Source organism: Saccopteryx leptura, chromosome 1 (genome assembly GCF_036850995.1).
Source record: "Saccopteryx leptura isolate mSacLep1 chromosome 1, mSacLep1_pri_phased_curated, whole genome shotgun sequence".
Classification (NCBI taxonomy): domain Eukaryota; kingdom Metazoa; phylum Chordata; class Mammalia; order Chiroptera; family Emballonuridae; genus Saccopteryx; species Saccopteryx leptura.
The window spans coordinates 203,287,908-203,304,326 of NC_089503.1; the positions used below are offsets into that span (position 1 = coordinate 203,287,908).

At 38.5% G+C, this 16,419-nt stretch overlaps 1 protein-coding gene across 1 annotated transcript in view; it reads left to right on the forward strand.

Moving 5' to 3' along the window:
- Nucleotides 1-16,057, forward strand: part of HSPA4L (heat shock protein family A (Hsp70) member 4 like) — a 52,400-nt gene extending 36,343 nt beyond the window's left edge. The window contains exons 14-19 of the mRNA XM_066385026.1: nucleotides 2,144-2,281; nucleotides 4,069-4,194; nucleotides 4,736-4,843; nucleotides 7,929-8,048; nucleotides 12,262-12,423; nucleotides 13,961-16,057. Of these exons, the coding sequence (XP_066241123.1) occupies nucleotides 2,144-2,281; nucleotides 4,069-4,194; nucleotides 4,736-4,843; nucleotides 7,929-8,048; nucleotides 12,262-12,423; nucleotides 13,961-14,152 (846 nt within the window). The 3' untranslated portion in view covers nucleotides 14,153-16,057. The remainder of the gene's footprint in view (nucleotides 1-2,143; nucleotides 2,282-4,068; nucleotides 4,195-4,735; nucleotides 4,844-7,928; nucleotides 8,049-12,261; nucleotides 12,424-13,960) is intronic.
- Nucleotides 16,058-16,419: the final 362 nt, after the last annotated feature.

Genomic DNA, 16,419 nt, shown 5'->3' on the forward strand with positions numbered 1-16,419 from the left:
GTAGGAAAAATGTGTTTATTTCGTGACTTCTCATTAAAAATCATACAATTTCAGAGAATATAGAAAATGGAATAAACTAAATGAAGACAATTTAAATTAGCAATAACCCTCCATCTCAAAGTTAACTACTGTAAGCCTTGGCCAGTTGGATCAGTGGTAGAGTGTCGGCCTGGCGTGCATAAGTCCCAGGTTCGATTCCCAGCCAGGGCACACAGGAGAAGCGCCCATCTGCTTCTCCACCCCTCCCCCTCTCCTTCCTCCCTGTCTCTCTCTTCCCCTCCCACAGCGAGGCTCCATTGGAGCAAAGATGGCCCGGGCGCTGGGGATGGCTCCTTGGCCTCTGCCACAGGTGCTAGAGTGGCTCTGGTCGCAATAGAGCGATGCCCAGGAGGGGCAGAGCATCGCCCCCTGGTGGGCGTGCCAGGTGGATCCTGGTTGGGCGCATGCGGGAGTCTGTCTGACTGTCTCTCCCCGTTTCCAGCTTCAGAAAAATACAAAAAAAAAAAAAAAAAGGTTAACTACTATATACATTTGGCTGCATATTTTAAAATATTTTTCTTTGTGCAAAAACAAATATATATATATATATATTTTTTTTTTTTTTTTTACAGAGACAGAGAGTGAGTCAGAGAGAGGAATAGACAGGGACAGACAGACAGGAACAGAGAGAGATGAGAAGCATCAATCATTAGTTTTTCATTGAACGTCACAACATCTGAGTTGTTCATTGATTGCTTTCTCATACATGCCTTGACCGCGGGCCTTCAGCAGACCGAGTAACCCCTTGCTGGAGCCAGCGACCTTGGGTTCAAGCTGGTGAGCTTTTGCTCAAACCGGATGAGCCCATGCTCAAGCTGGCGACCTCGGGGTCTCGAACCTGGGTCTTCCGCATCCCAGTCTGACGCTCTATCCACTGCGCCATCGCCTGGTCAGGCTGTAACAATCAATTTTATGACATTTTCCCACCTCAGAAAGAAGCCCTGTACCCATTAGCAGTAACTGCATCTTTTTCTCCAGCTTTCTCCCTGTCAGTGCTAGGCAACCACTGATCTTTCTTTCTCTATAGATTTGCCTATTCTGGACATTTTGTAAAAATACAGTCATACAATAAGTGATGCTTTGTGAATGGCTTTTTCCACTGCTGATATATGTCCTCAAGATTCATAGGTTGTAGGATGTATCAGTCCTTCATTCCTTGTTAGAGCTGAAGAATACTGCATTGTGTGGGTGCATACCCCATTTTATCTAGTCATTGGCTAGTAGACATTTAGATTGTTGCCACATTTGACTATTCTGAATAATGCTATTCTGAACAGTCATGTACAAGTTTGAGTGTATGTTTTCATTTTTCTTGGACATGTATCTATGACTGAAATTGCTGGTTTCCATCATATCTCTGTGTTTAATATTTTGAGTAACTGCCTGTTTTCCAAAATGGTTGCAGTATTTTATAGTCTCACCAGCAGTGAATGAGGTTTGCAGTTTCCTTATTTCCTCACCAACTCTTGTCATCTTCCCTTGTTTATATTATAGCCATCCTAGTGGGTGAGAAGTATATATAATAGTAGCTCATTATGGCTTAAATTTGCATTTCCAGCCCAATATTTTATGTAGAAAGACATAGTATATAGAGTATAAAATGCTGTCAGCATTACAGTGGTGGTTTTAAATAAGGTATAGTAGATGATAAGTTTTATTTGGTTTTACTTTTTTGTCTTATCTGAAATTACTCCTAAATCTATCTATATTATTTTTTTTTTAATTTTTAATTTTTTTAATTTTATTTACAGAGACAGAGAGAGGGATAGATAGGGACACACAGGAACGAAGAGAGATGAGAAGCATCAATCATTAGTTTTTCGTTGTGACACCTTAGTTGTTCATTGATTGCTTTCTTATATGTGCCTTGACCGTGAGGCTACAGCAGACTGAGTAACCCCTTGCTCGAGCCAGCTACCTTGGGTTTAAGCTGGTGAGCTCTGCCAGATGAGCCCGCACTCAAGCTGGCGACCTCAGATCTCGAACCTGGGTCCTCCGCATCCCAGTACAACGCTCTATCAACTGTACCACCACCTGGTCAGGCCTAAATCTATTTTTAAAGTGTTTTAGAAACTAATATTATTCTCTTGCATTTCTTTTATAGTCAGCTTCCTTGGACAAACAAGACCGATTAAATCAGCCCATTAAAAAAGGAAAAGTTAAGAATATTGATCTACCTATCCAGAGTAGCCTATGTAGACAATTGGGTCAAGATCTTCTCAATAGCTACATTGAAAATGAGGTTTGTAAATCTGAGTTGATGTTGAAATAGATGGTCGTGTATTCTGAGATTTTTATAAGTCAATGATTATTCCCCAAATGGGGAAACTAGTTTATAACTCTTAAGGAATTATTAAATTGATCATTGAACTACTTTATTTTGGACAAAATATTGAGCTATAGTAATGTCTTGTATAATGTACTTTTCATCTGAGTTATATGAAGAACATGATTATCTCCACTATACAGGAAAGATATCCCAACATTAATGATTCTTACCCCTTTTACTCCATCTGTAACAGTAACACTGAACAGACATCATGTAGGGAAGTATTAGAAGCTTCCCTCTTCTATTATGTTGTCCTAAAAGATTAAGGCTCTATTCATAATGCTTCTGACTTCCATTTAATTTTTTAAATCTGTTGTCATTCTTGAAATTTCCTTTACATGTCTAAATGTTTAATTTTAGTCTCTTGAAGAAAAGAGTTTTGTTTCTTTACCAGTAGTTCTATAAGAAGTAACTTTTTTTTTTTAAAATTTACATTTAAGTAGTGGTTCCTAGTTTAATTCCTATTCGGTAATTATTGAAGGCTGCATGTTATGGGAAGCAAGCATTCCTGCGTGCCCTGAATAATTCAGAATTTGTAATTATGGCAAATCTGGGTTTTAAAATTAAGTTTTTTAGTGTCTTGCTAGTTTCACAAATGTTAGTTACACTGCAGTCTTGTTTTTAAAATGCTATGTTTTTAAGTGAAAATTTTGTTCCTTACGTATTACACTCCTCAGGTAATTTTTTTGCTTTTTATTATAACAATAATAATTTTTCTAAAATCTTTGGTGTTTTATTTCAACCTCAAAACAACCCTGTGACATGTAGGTGCTGCTGGAGATCTGAGTTTACAGATAAGGAAACAGGAACCAGTAGACTGAACCATACAACAGCAAACAGAAACTTTCCATTTGAATCCAAGTTGTATTTCTCCAAAGCTCAAAATGACAACCACTATATTATATTACCTTCCAGAACTAACATTTTTCAGTACCAGTTATGTTTCATGCACTGGACGATATATTTTCCATGGACTGTGTCAATTTTATTAATCCTATGAGCTAGAAAGAAATGTGCAATTTTAGGATAAGAAAACTGAGGCTGAGAGTTTAGGTGACTTTTCTGAAATCTCAAAGCTAATAAATGGGGAACTTAGGGTTTGAACCTGAGTATTTACAAAAGCATAGTCTGATTGTCTGGGTGCTTTGTTTTGTTTTAATCTCTAATCCACTTTCTGTCTCTGTGAATTGGCCTATTGTAAGATGAATAGAATCATACTACAATATTTGTCCTTTTGTGTCTGACTGACTACACTTTGTAACATGTATCAGAACTTTTATAGTAGAATAATATCCATTGTGAATGTACACATTTTATTCATCCTTTAATTTGTTAATGGACAGCTGAGTTATTTCCACCTTTTGGCTATTATGAATAATGCTGCAATGATTATTGACATACAGATATCTATTTGAGTTCCTGCTTTCAGTTCCTTTCGGTATATACCTAGTGGAATTCCCGGGTCATACTGTAATTCTTTGTGTAGCTTTTTGAGGACCCCTAAACTGTTTTATGTCATAGCAGCAGCACTTGACATTCCCAACAGCACAGCACAAGCATTTCAAATTCTCCACATCCTCACCAACACTTTTTTATTAGTTATCCTAGTAGGTCTGAAGTGACAGTTTATTGTAGTTTTGATTTGCATCCCTAATTCCCTAATACTCTTAATGGCAACTAACCTGAAACTCTTTGAATAGGGGAAAATGATAATGCAAGATAAGTTGGAAAAAGAAAGAAACGATGCTAAGAATGCTGTTGAAGAATATGTATATGACTTTAGAGACAAGCTGGGCACGGTATATGAAAAATTCATCACTCAAGAAGTGAGTCTAAATTTTAGAATTTTTTATTAGAACTACTTTAGTATTTGCTTCAGACTTCTAATATAAATTATGCAAATAAATGTAATAAATGTATTGTCAATTTTCTTTAGCACATTTAGAAATGGTTCTCAGTTATTTTCTAATTTTCAGAAGTATGGTGAAGGACAAATTTATGAGTAAAATTTCATAAAAATATAAAATTTAATTTTTTATACTTTTTATTTTAACATTTGGAAAATTTTATCTCATTCTTTTTGCTCCTCCCACAAAATTTTATTTTTTTATTCTTTTATATATTTTTTTTATTAATTGTGATTCTAGGGTCACCCCAAATGCATCCCCCCTCCCCCTTATTCCCCTCAACATCTCCCTTGCCCCCCTCCCTGCCCAGTGCCCTCCCCCCTTCCCTTCAGGTTTATCCCATCCTATCATTCCCTTTCCCTCTGTCCTCTTTAATTTTTTATGCTTGAAAACATTGTATCCTTGACTTTTATTTCTAAGAAGAGCATTTTTAATCATTGTCTCTTAAATGTGTATCTAGGACTTGAATAAATTGTCTTCAATACTGGAAGACACAGAAAATTGGCTTTATGAAGAAGGAGAGGACCAACCTAAACAAATTTATGTGGATAAACTTCAAGAACTAAAGGTAAAATTTTTTAAAGTCTATGTTACTATTAAATAGACCATTAAGTTTACCTAAAAATTTGTAAAAGAGCACAGTGTATTTTTTATAACTATATAAGAAAGTTTTAAGACAGATAATGTGTAAGAAATGTTTCTCATTTTAAAAGCATTTTGAGAGGTGAGTAATGCTACATGTAATTAAAATCAAATAATGTATAATCATATTTGTCTTCTCATGATACTCAGATATATTTAGAAGATGACCAGAGTGTTACTATTACTTTAACAAGCCATGTATTTCTGAGACATGTCACTAAGAAGTGATTTGTCAGTCTGAGCCCTGCATATCAGAGGCGTCATGCTCTCAGCCTCTCTTCCCCCTTCACTACTCTGAGTTTGAGGGTAATACACTGCTAACCCTTTTGTATTTTCACATTGCAACTGATGGGGACAACTGACTGGCGAAAACTTCAAAAATAGCACCCCTTCTCTTAAATGTTCTTTTTTTAAAGACATGGTCACCAGGTTCCCTTTTAGGTAGCCTCTCCCTACCCTGAAAAAAAAAAAGTTTGATTAGAAGTTCAGCCTGGGCCTCACAGGTGCTGGTGCAGTCGATAAGAGTGTTAACCTTGGATACTGAGGTCCCAGGTTTGAAATCCCAAGGTCACCAGGTTGGGCACTGGTTTACCAGCTTTAGTGCTGGTAACTGGCATGTCAGATCATCAACCTGAGCTCAAAGGTTGCTGGCTTGAGGAACAAGGTCCCTGGCTTGAGTCCAAAGGTTGCTAACTTGAAGCCAAAGGTTACTGTCTTGAGCAAGGGATCAATGGCTTGGCTTGAGCCTGCGCCCCCGGATGAGAAGGAATCAGTGTACTTTATTATTTATTTATTCAGTGAGAAGAAGGGAGGCAGAGATGGACTCTCACATGTGTTCGGACTGGGATCCACCAGGCAAGCTCACTAGGGGGCGATGCTCTGGCCATCTTGGGCATTGCAACCAAGCTCAGCAACTGAGCTCTTAGGGTCTGAGGCAGAGACCGTGTCGCCATCCTCAGTGCCCGAGGCCAACTTGCTCCAGTTGAGCCATGGCTGCAGGAGAGGGAGAGAGAAAGAGAAGCGAGAGGAGGAGGGGTGCAGAAGCAGATGGGTGCTTCTCCTGTGTGCCCTGACCAGGAATCAAACCCGGGACTTCCACCTCCGGGCTGATACTCTACCACTGAGCCAGATGGCCAGGTCCTCACTTTAAAGTGAAGCAACAACAAGTTGATGCTTCTCATTTCTCTCCCTTCCTGTCTATTCCCCTCCCTACCGCCCCCCCCCCCCCCCCCCGCTAAAAAAAAAAAAAAGTTCAGCCTGGAAGAATGACAGGGAATTTTATTCTTTCTTTCTTAGTGTGGGTCATGGCAGCGCTTTACTGTGTGTAGGAATTACCTGGGGCCCCTACTGAAATGCAGGTAAAGGGTCAGTATAGTGAGGCGGGCTCGTGGTTCTGCAGTTTTGACAAGCTTTTGAGAGAGTCTGATGTTGCTGGCCCCTGAACTAGTCTTTGAATAGCAAGGGAATACATGGATGCTGTGATGGCATTAATAGGATTTCTAGAATATGGGCTAAAGCTGGGATGGGAGGAGGTACAAAGAAATTAATTAAAAGCAAAAAAAGTATCTTGCAACAATTATTTTCATGCCAGTAAATTACTTGCAAAGGGTATACAGAGGGTTCTCAGGTTATAACAGTCTCAACATACGACATTTTGAATTTACGATGCTCACTTGCATAAAAACTTTAAAAAATTGGGACGAGTGTTTTGGCTTACACAGTTGGCGTCATACTTACGAACTACATGGCCAAACTAGTTAGGTTGTGCACGGTGGAAGACTCTGCAGTAATGCAGCGTGCGGCGTATGGGTGAGGGAGTTGGCATCTCCCAGTGCGCTTACCTATGCCATTTTGAACTCTCAAAAGCCCAAGTGTTCCCTTTGTGTTAGGGTAGGGTGTGTTTCAACTTACATGAACATTCGGGTTATGTTACTGTTGTAGGAACTGAACTGTGCCCTAACCTAAGGACCCCCTGTAATTAGAAAATAACCAGAAAACCTAAGCTTATGATAGAAATACTAGGCTTTATCCTATTTTATCCTCTTGGTGGTTTTACTCATGATCTCCCTAAGAGAATGCATATATTTTGGGCCACAGGAAGAGCCAGGCAACTAAAGCCAATAGAAATAACTGGAAAAGCCCAGTAGCACCCAACATGGATATTTTGCCCAACTGTATAAGTAACCATAAAAGTGAATGTTGCAGAAGTTTTTATAGGCTTTACTATTGTTTTGAGATGGCTTTTAGAAATTAAAAATGCAGTATTCACTTTGGGAAACATTTACAATAAAAATTATTATGTAAATAGCTAAAATGCAATACGGTATTCTGGAAGAGGGAAAGATGAGGTCTGAGTGAAGTCCGGGTGGGTTCTAGTGATGCAGCAGTGCTGGTCTCTGAGTCTGACCACTGTCCACACTGGTATCGATGTCAGCGCTAGAGACAAACAGTGTGAGCTACTGGGCTCTAGCATTCCCTTTGGAACTTTTCAGAAAATCGAAAATAAGCTGTTTTTATTTAATTGTGTAAAACATTTGAAAGAAAAGTTATTCTTCTAGTGGATCCTCCTCCTCAAAGTTATAGATGCTATTTTAACATTTAAAAACTCTCCATCCCGCCTGACCTGTGGTGGCGCAGTGGATAAAGCGTCGACCCGGAAATGCTGAGGTCGCCGGTTCGAAACCTTGGGCTTGCCTGGTCAAGGCACATATGGGAGTTGATGCTTCCAGCTCCTCCCCCCCTTCTCTCTCTCTGTCTCTCCTCTCTCTCTCTCTCTCTCTCTCTCTCTCTCCCTCTCCTCTCTAAAAAATGAATAAAAAAAAAAAATAAAAAAAAAAATAAAAACTCCCCATCCCAGGGCCCAAAGGTTTATTTTTTTTAAAGCACTACATTTATAATACAGACATATTAGTCTAATGAATAAACATAATATATATATATAATATTTAAGGTCTTATGTTAAAAAGTTTGTTAGTAACTTTTTCTTTTAAAAAAATGTCTTATGTTGACAGAAATATGGCCAGCCTATTCAAATGAGATACATGGAACATGAAGAGAGACCCAAAGCTTTAAACGACTTGGGAAAAAAGATCCAACTTGTCATGAAAGTAATAGAAGCATACAGAAACAAGGTATTGCATGCATAAAGCCGACTGATGATGATGGCATGGGTGGTACATGCTGAGCACAGGGCAGACCTGCCCGTCCTCAGCTACGAGCTATCACAGCTGTGGCTGCCACAGTGCACCAAACTTGACACTTAGTTTTTTATTGCAGAATTGTCAGGTAAACAATACTAATTTATTTAAAATGCAGTGCAGATATGTGGCTTTAGTTTTTTTAAATCCCTAAAATATTAATCCAGTGACCAAATCCATTATTAATCAGTATTGATACAATGAAAGAGGTTTTCTTGAACCTTTTTTTTATAACAGGCCTCTCTGAGACAGGACTCTGCCAGCCTTTATTTCATACTCTGGCCTTTCTTTGATTTCTCTTCCAGTCTGTTCATCATTTGTAATCCCCTGTACTCTTTGTTCTTTTATATATATACGTACCCAAATCTACATCACTACCCTGGACCTTTCCACTGACTTTAAGGTTCAAAAATTTATTTGTACAAATAATATCTCTATTTGGATATAACAGTAAGATTTAACAAAATTAAGCTTATCATATATTCCCTTTAAACCAGAGGTTAACCAACTTTTTGTTTTTTAGCCAACTTTTTCTTTAAATGAACAAATATTTTGGGCTTTGTGGGCTTTTTCTCTACATCTTTCAGCTCTGCATTGCAGTACAAAAGAAACCATACATGATACAGAAATGCCTGGGCATGGCTGCATCCCAGAGTGACTTATTAATAAATAGGTTTCGGGTTGGATTTGGCCTGCAGGTTTGCTGACTTCTGCTTTAAATAAATAGTCACTGTAATTCTTCCTGTTTTTATCATTGTCATTGCATTGAACTTAAATTGCAATTTATACTGTATCAGAAAGTTTCAGGCAGATTATCATAATAGTTTACATTGACCAAGCACTTGGTGAATTTGAAGCATTTTTTTATGGATTATTTCACTTGATTCTAACAAGAAAACTACAGTGCTTGGGCAGCTTGTCAAAGATTTCACAGGTAGTAAATGGTAGGATCAGGATTAAACCTAAGCAGTCTGAAGTTAACATAAAAACTCTTTAGAGTGCTTTTCACTATACGTAATGTGAAAAGTTACTGATTACAGAAAAAAAAGACCTGTGAAATTTATAAAATAAGATTGCAATCCAGGTGACCTAGAGAACCCAGGTGCTGACTATGAATGTGCCCGCCTCTGCCAGCATTCACACTGTCCGTGGGTACAAACAGAAGTGAGGATACCGGAAAAGCGCGGCGGAACAAGCAGACCAGTGAGAATACCAGGACCGCTGCACACGTGGTAGTGGAGCCTCCCGAACAGTGACTATGGCCCAGTGTCCCCAGGCTCTCCCAGTCTTCCCGAGTGTGCGCGTTTAGGATAATCTGAAGCAAGGGAGACTTTGCTTATGTTCAGGATTCTGAGTTTTGATTTTGTGCCAGGCTCCCTTCAGGGTGCTTAAACTACACCCTGAAGCAGCACCTTGGACTTTATGCTTTAGTGGGGGATGCTTTACAGTAAATTCCTGTAAGGGAGACAAGGGTGAGAAAGGGCTTTGGGAAAAGGAAGGGACTCTCAGAGGTAGAGATTTATCAGAGGGCAGACTTTATAAGATGACATACATGTGAGGAGAGAACTGCAGGAGGTGAGGGCCCAAGATGTATGATAACTGTAAGAAGAAAGTTCTAGAAAAAGGGAATAGCAGTTGTACAACCTCAAGGGGAAAACATGTTGGATGACAGTAGGAAGGCCAGTGTGGCTTAAAACTGTTGGGGTGGGGTTAGCAGTTGACAGATCATGACAGAGGGGCCAGTGCAGGGGTCGGGAACCTTTTTGGCTGAGAGAGCCATGGACGCCACATATTTTAAAATGTAATTCCATGAGAGCCATACAACGACCTGTGTACATTACACATTATCCAATAAAAATTTGGTGTTGTCCCGGAGGACAGCTGTGATTGGCTCCAGCCACCCGCAACCATGAACATGAGTGGTAGGAAATGAATGGATTGTAATACATGAGAATGTTTTATATTTTTAACATTTTTTTATTCAAGATTTGTCTGTGAGCCAGATGCAGCCATCAAAAGAGCCACATCTGGCTCGCGAGCCATAGGTTCCCTACCCCTGGACTAGTTGCTCATTAGTGAAGTTTGGCCTTTCCTCTGAGAGTAGGGATCCATTGCAACTTTTCAGCATAAAAGGAATATGATTTAACTTACTTTTTAAAGAACTTGGAAACAGACTAGTGAAGGCATTATTAGAAAAATAAAATACAGGCAAGAAATGATGAGAGACTTGAATCCAAATAGTAGAGGGGGAAGAAGTGGTTGGATTTTTGCTGCATATATTTTGAAGGCAGAACTAATAAAATTTGCTGATAGATTTTATATAAATATAACAGAACGAGGAGTCCAAAATGACTCAAAAGATTTTGGTGTAGAAGGATGAAGTTTCCATTTACTTAGATGGAGAACTGGAAAGAGTAGGTCGGGAGGTCATCAGGCATTTGGAATGTAGGTGGTCTGCCTGGGTGCTGAGGGTGCCAGTTCAAAGGCCCAGGCCTGCCCGGTCATGGCACATATGAGAGGCACTACTACGAGTTGATGCTTCTGGACCCCCACCCCCTTTCTCCTCTCTCTGAAATCAGTAAATAAAATCTTTAAAAAAATAGTCTGACCAGTGGAGGCACAGCACATAGAGCATTGTTGACCTGGGATGCTGAGGTCCCAGGTTCAAAACGCCAAGGTCACTGGCCTGAGCCCAAAGGTTGCTGGCTTGAGCAAGGGGTCACTGTCTCAGCTGGAGCCCCCAGGTCAAGACACGTACATATGAGAAGCAATCAGTAAACAACTAAAGTGCTGCAAGTACGAGTTGATGCTTCTCATCTCATCTCATCTCCCTTCCTGTCTGTCTTTGTCTCTTTTTTAAAAAAGAAAAAAAAAGCCCTGGCCTGGTAGTTTGGTTGGTTAGAGCATCGTCCCAGCGCACAGAGGTGGCCGGTTTGATCCCCAGTCAGGGCACATACAGGGACAGATCTGTGTTCCTGTCTCTTTCTTTCCCTTCCTCTCTAAAATCAATAAAAAATTTAAAAAATAAAGTAAGTAGTCAATTCAAACTTTATAAATAGAAATTCAAGTTGGAAGTTGGATATAGAGTTGGAATTTCAGGGAAGTTTTAAGGCTAGAGATTTTTTTTTTTTTTTTTAATAAATTTTTATTAATGGTAATGGGATGACATTAATAAATCAGGGTACATATATTCAAAGAAAACATGTCTAGGTTATTTTGTCATTAAATTATGTTGCATACCCCTCGCCCAAAGTCAGATTGTCCTTCGCCACCCTCTATCTAGTTCTCTGTGCCCCTCCCCCTCCCCCTAACTCTCCCCCTGTCCTCCCTCCCCCCACCCCTGGTAACCACCACACTCTTGTCCATGTCAAGGCTAGAGATTTTTTTAAAGCATGTGGGTGGAGCATGAATGGAGAGGAACTTAAATGATGCATGAAGTTGGAAGTCAGAAAAGGAGGTCCGAGAAACTGAGTCAGTGATGATGGATACATAATTTGTAATCATACAAGCAGAAAAATGAGTCAAGTATCTGATAAAGCTTTATGGTTTTAAAAAAACGGCATCACGGTCCTCTCAGTTCTCTGGCTTTGAGTGTTCTTACATTCTCTTTCCGTGTATTTTCCATGTCCACTCTACCATTCATCAGGAAATCCCCTTTCTGTATGTTGCACTGCCACTTTTTTCTGGTTCTGTGGTAAACAGTATAAACTACAGCTTCTGAGATGGTCTTCTAGGTATGCCAGCTGTAGTTCTCTTTTTCAGACAGAATTTTATTATGTTCTTCCCCCTTACCAACAACTTGCTATATTTTGTTGTATATTCAGAATTTTTTGTTTAGATTGTAGTATGCCTGCTTCCTTTATTTCTCTTTAATCACTAACAAATTCAATTTCATACAGCTTCTTTTTGGCTAAATACCTTTCCTTGAATGTTCACCACTAGTCATTCTTTTCCAAATCTTAACCCTTCAGAAAGCCTTTCACTTTAAGAAGCCACACTCTCCAATTCTATGTAATGTGTATGTGGCTTCTTCACATGGTTATGTACAAGGTATATACAATAAGAGTATGAATCTTTTAACTAGAAATTAATAAAATTTACTTGCTAAAAAAATCTGTTCTAATAAGTTACGGTTTTCTTTTAATAGGATGAAAGATATGATCATTTGGATCCTGCTGAAATGGAAAAAGTTGAAAAATACATCAGCGAAGCCATGAGTTGGCTGAACAGTAAGATGAATGCACAGAATAAATTGAGTCTCACTCAAGATCCTATGGTGAAAGTTTCAGAAATAGTTGCAAAGTCAAAGGTAAGAAACTATAAAATTCTCTTTTTAAGGGGTTCAAGCACTTAAATTTTTTAATGGGAACTATAAATTTTTTTTTTTTTCCTGAAGTTGGAAACGGTGAGGCAGTCAGACAGAGTCCCACATGTGCCTGACCGGGATCCACCCGGCACGCCCACCAGGGGGCGATGCTCTGCCTATCTGGAGCGTTGCTCTGTTGCAACCAGAGCCATTCTAGCACCTGAGGCAGAGGCCACAGAGCCATCCTCAGCGCCCAGGCCATCTTTGCTCCAGTGGAGCCTTGGCTGCAGAAGGGGAAGAGAGAGACAGGAAGGAGAGGGGGAGGGGTGGAGAAGCAGATGAGCGCTTCTCCTGTGTGTCCTGGCCGGGAATCAAACCCGGGACTCCCGCACGCCAGGCCAACGCTCTACCACTGAGCCAACCAGCCAGGCTGGAACTATAATTTTTAATTTTGGAAAAAGAAAGATTCTAGGTTATACATTAGGTTCCTTGATTTCATTAGTCAAATACACAAGGATTTGGGGGGGGGGGGTATTTTAAGTGTAATACAGAATGAAATAAAGCAGTTTGACAATTATTGACAATGAAGTATGTCAGACTTTCTGAGCTGGATAAGACTTACCTCTTAAGTCTCTATTGTAAAACTTGGCAATATAGCCGTCTCTGACATAATTCAAAAAGTGTTTAATTCTATGGTAAAATCTTATTTATAAGGTAAAGTTTCCAGTCTAAAAACATTACTAATGAAAATGTCAAGCCTGACCAGGTGGCGGCACAGTGGATAGAGCATCGGCCTGGGACACTGAGGACCCAGGTTTGAAACCCAGAAGTCACTGTCTTGAGCGCAGGCTCGCCAGCTTGAGCAAGAGGTCACTGGCTCAGCTAGAGGCCCCTACCTGTCAAGACACGTATGAGAAGAAATCAGTGAACAACTAAAGTGCCACAACTACAAGATGATAAGTTGATACTTCTCATCTCTCTCTCTCTGTAAAAAACAAACAAACAAATAAATAAATAAAAAGGGAAAAGGGAAATAAGAGGTACAAGCTTCCAGTGATAAAGAAGTCACGGGATATAATGTACAGCATAAGGAAAATAATCAATGATATCACAATAACTGTATGGTGATGATAATTAGTAGGCTTACTGTGGTAATCACATCATAAGGTATATAAATGTAGAATGAATATGTTGTACAACTGAAACTAACATAATATTGTATGTCAATTATAATACAAATAATTTTTAGAATATGTTTAAAAAAAATTATTGCTGCTGAAGTAAACTGTATTTTACATTATGAGGAACCAATTTTGGGGAAGATTAGATACAAAAAGCATTGTTAAAGTTTTACTAGTTTCCTGTCACCCCTAACAAGCACTAGCCCAGAAGCCAAATCCTTCATTGAAGCACTTTAGTTGTTTACTGATAAACAGCTGGTTATCTCACTGAGCTAAGTATGGTATTAAATGAAAATTTATAAAGTTATGTGGAATTAACAGTAATATTTTAACTTAATCAATATTCTTCATTTGTTTAGGAACTGGATAATTTCTGTAACCCCATCATTTATAAACCCAAACCGAAAGTCGAGGTTGCAGAAGAGAACGCGAAAGCTAACAGTGAACACAGTGGACAGATGGATGGACAGAGTGGGCCTGAGCTGAAAGCAGAGACACCGAAAGACAGTGCACAGCATGCTAAATCTTCCGGAGAGATGGAGGTCGACTAAGTCTTCATTCTCCCTTCGTGTAATTCAAACAGTGCAAGCAGCCACGGGTCCATTCTTCTTTACATCTGGTACACACAACACGTGTCCAGTTTTTCTTAACCACTTTTTGTCATTTGTTTTTTGGAGTAGTTTTGAAAAGTATTTTATATTGAGTACACGTCTGTTCATTTCCATTGCTGCTTATGTGAAGCTTTAGCTGAATATAGATTTATAAATCAGTTTAAGCTTTCCTAATATATTTTATGTCAAACATGCAAGATTGTCATGTAGTTGGCAACAATCTACCTTATTTAAAGCTTCTAGTTTGATAAACTTCAGCTCTTGATTCAGGAAAGGAGACCGTATTTGCACTATTGTTGCAGAACATAGATATAGCTGATCATTATTTTGAAAAACAAATATTGAAATTGATGTGGTTTAGAGTCACTGAGGCACTGACCTTTTTCTAGTTATTGTTCTGACTTAAATATTAAAACAAGTAAGAGGTCCTTGACAAATTAGTCCATCTCATCGGTATGCCCTGAGACCTCCAGAGCTTAGCTGTCATCTCATACATGAACCAAATCAAATGCTGGATGGCAAAACACACATTTTTATGTTAAGGTGACACCAGCAGTTTTCTTCTTTTATCAGTAATGTGGATTGATGTTTTCTCAGAGTAAGTCAGTGTCATTTTCACTTGAAACTTCTGATCTACGTGTCCTGAAGACCTGCTGCTATAGAAACTAGCCTAAAGAAAAGAATCATTTTTGATGAAAATACCTTCGTGTTAAGTGGGAAATGCTGTTGACCTTCTCAGATATGCATATATGATATTGATAGCCTTGTTTCAATCTTAATAGTTTTAGTTTTATTAATTGATTCTGTTAAAATCCTAACCCAGGATAAGGGAAAACGGCACAATGTATTGCATTATGTACCTTTCTCACTGAAATGCTTAATGTTAAGATATAAACACTATTAAATAAGCAGTAATACTTGAAAAGAAGCACTTATACCCTAAGTCTTAGGAAATAATGCTTGTACTAAACGGCGTGACATATCAACAGGCAAATATAGAATGTATAGTGTGATATGATATGATGTGATTAAATTATAGTTCCAGCTGTTAACTTTACCTGTTCAGACCTTGGCTCCAGTTTTGGTGCTTCTTATATAAATTATATGGGACAAGGGACTGTGGCTTAATCTGTGCTTCGTCACCAGACTTGTTCACATCGTTCAGTTCTGTCCACAAGCTTGAAACTAACTGGGAGCAGACTGAAATGACTTAAACCTGTAAGGCCACGGGGCATAGACAGTGCACGGGCTCTTGTGTTCAATGCCAGTCAACCACACTGACCCAGTTTTGAAATTTTGAAAGACTTTTCCCAAAGCTAAATCTTTATATTAAGAATTAATATGGACTTTTCTTTAGTAAACATTGAGAGTTTAATATCTTTAGGGATAGTCATTATTTCTCACAGCTAGTTCTCTAAGAGAGTTTCTGTTTCTACAATGTAGTCTGCACTGAAAGGGGGGTGTGAAGGAGGATGGCATTTTCCAGGGAGGTTATCCATCCTTTTTGAGGGAGAAGGCCCTTTTGTACATTGAAAATCATATATCCCCAATATGTTTTTACTGTCTTCCAAGTCTTTAAACTATCACTATTTTAATACTCTTAAAATGAAATCATTATATCCATTATTAGTAATATAAGTACATTATTTTAAGAAGCATGTATCAGTTTTCATTGGTATGTTGAACATACAGATTTGTTTCAGGAAGAACAGTTATTAAATGGATTTCATAATAGTATAAGTAAGGAGTTTATAGCTTTTCTTTAGTTAACAAGAAGACCTCTACCCACTTTTTAAGGAGCTATACCTCAATAACTTCTTGGGAATAAATTTGGAAACAACCTGTTCTTCATCTGGATTGTCTGGTATATCCTAACATTTTCCATTCCTTCTCTTAAATCATTTTATATAGTTCTGTGCTTTGGTCAGATGTATAACATTCCAATTCTTGCAGTTATATAACACTTATTCAATAAGTTAGATGCATCCAAAGATAAGATGTATACTTTTTACCTGTTTATTCAACTTACGTAGTATTTTCAAAAGCTCTTTAACCTTATACTGCAGTTATTTATTAACTACATTAATAAAAGAAAATGTTCTCCTTAATACAGTTTTGGGTAAGTGCTGTGGTTTAGTTTAATTTTAATCACTGAAATATGTAATGCTAGATTAAAAAAAATTAAAGATTTTTTTTATAAATCAAAA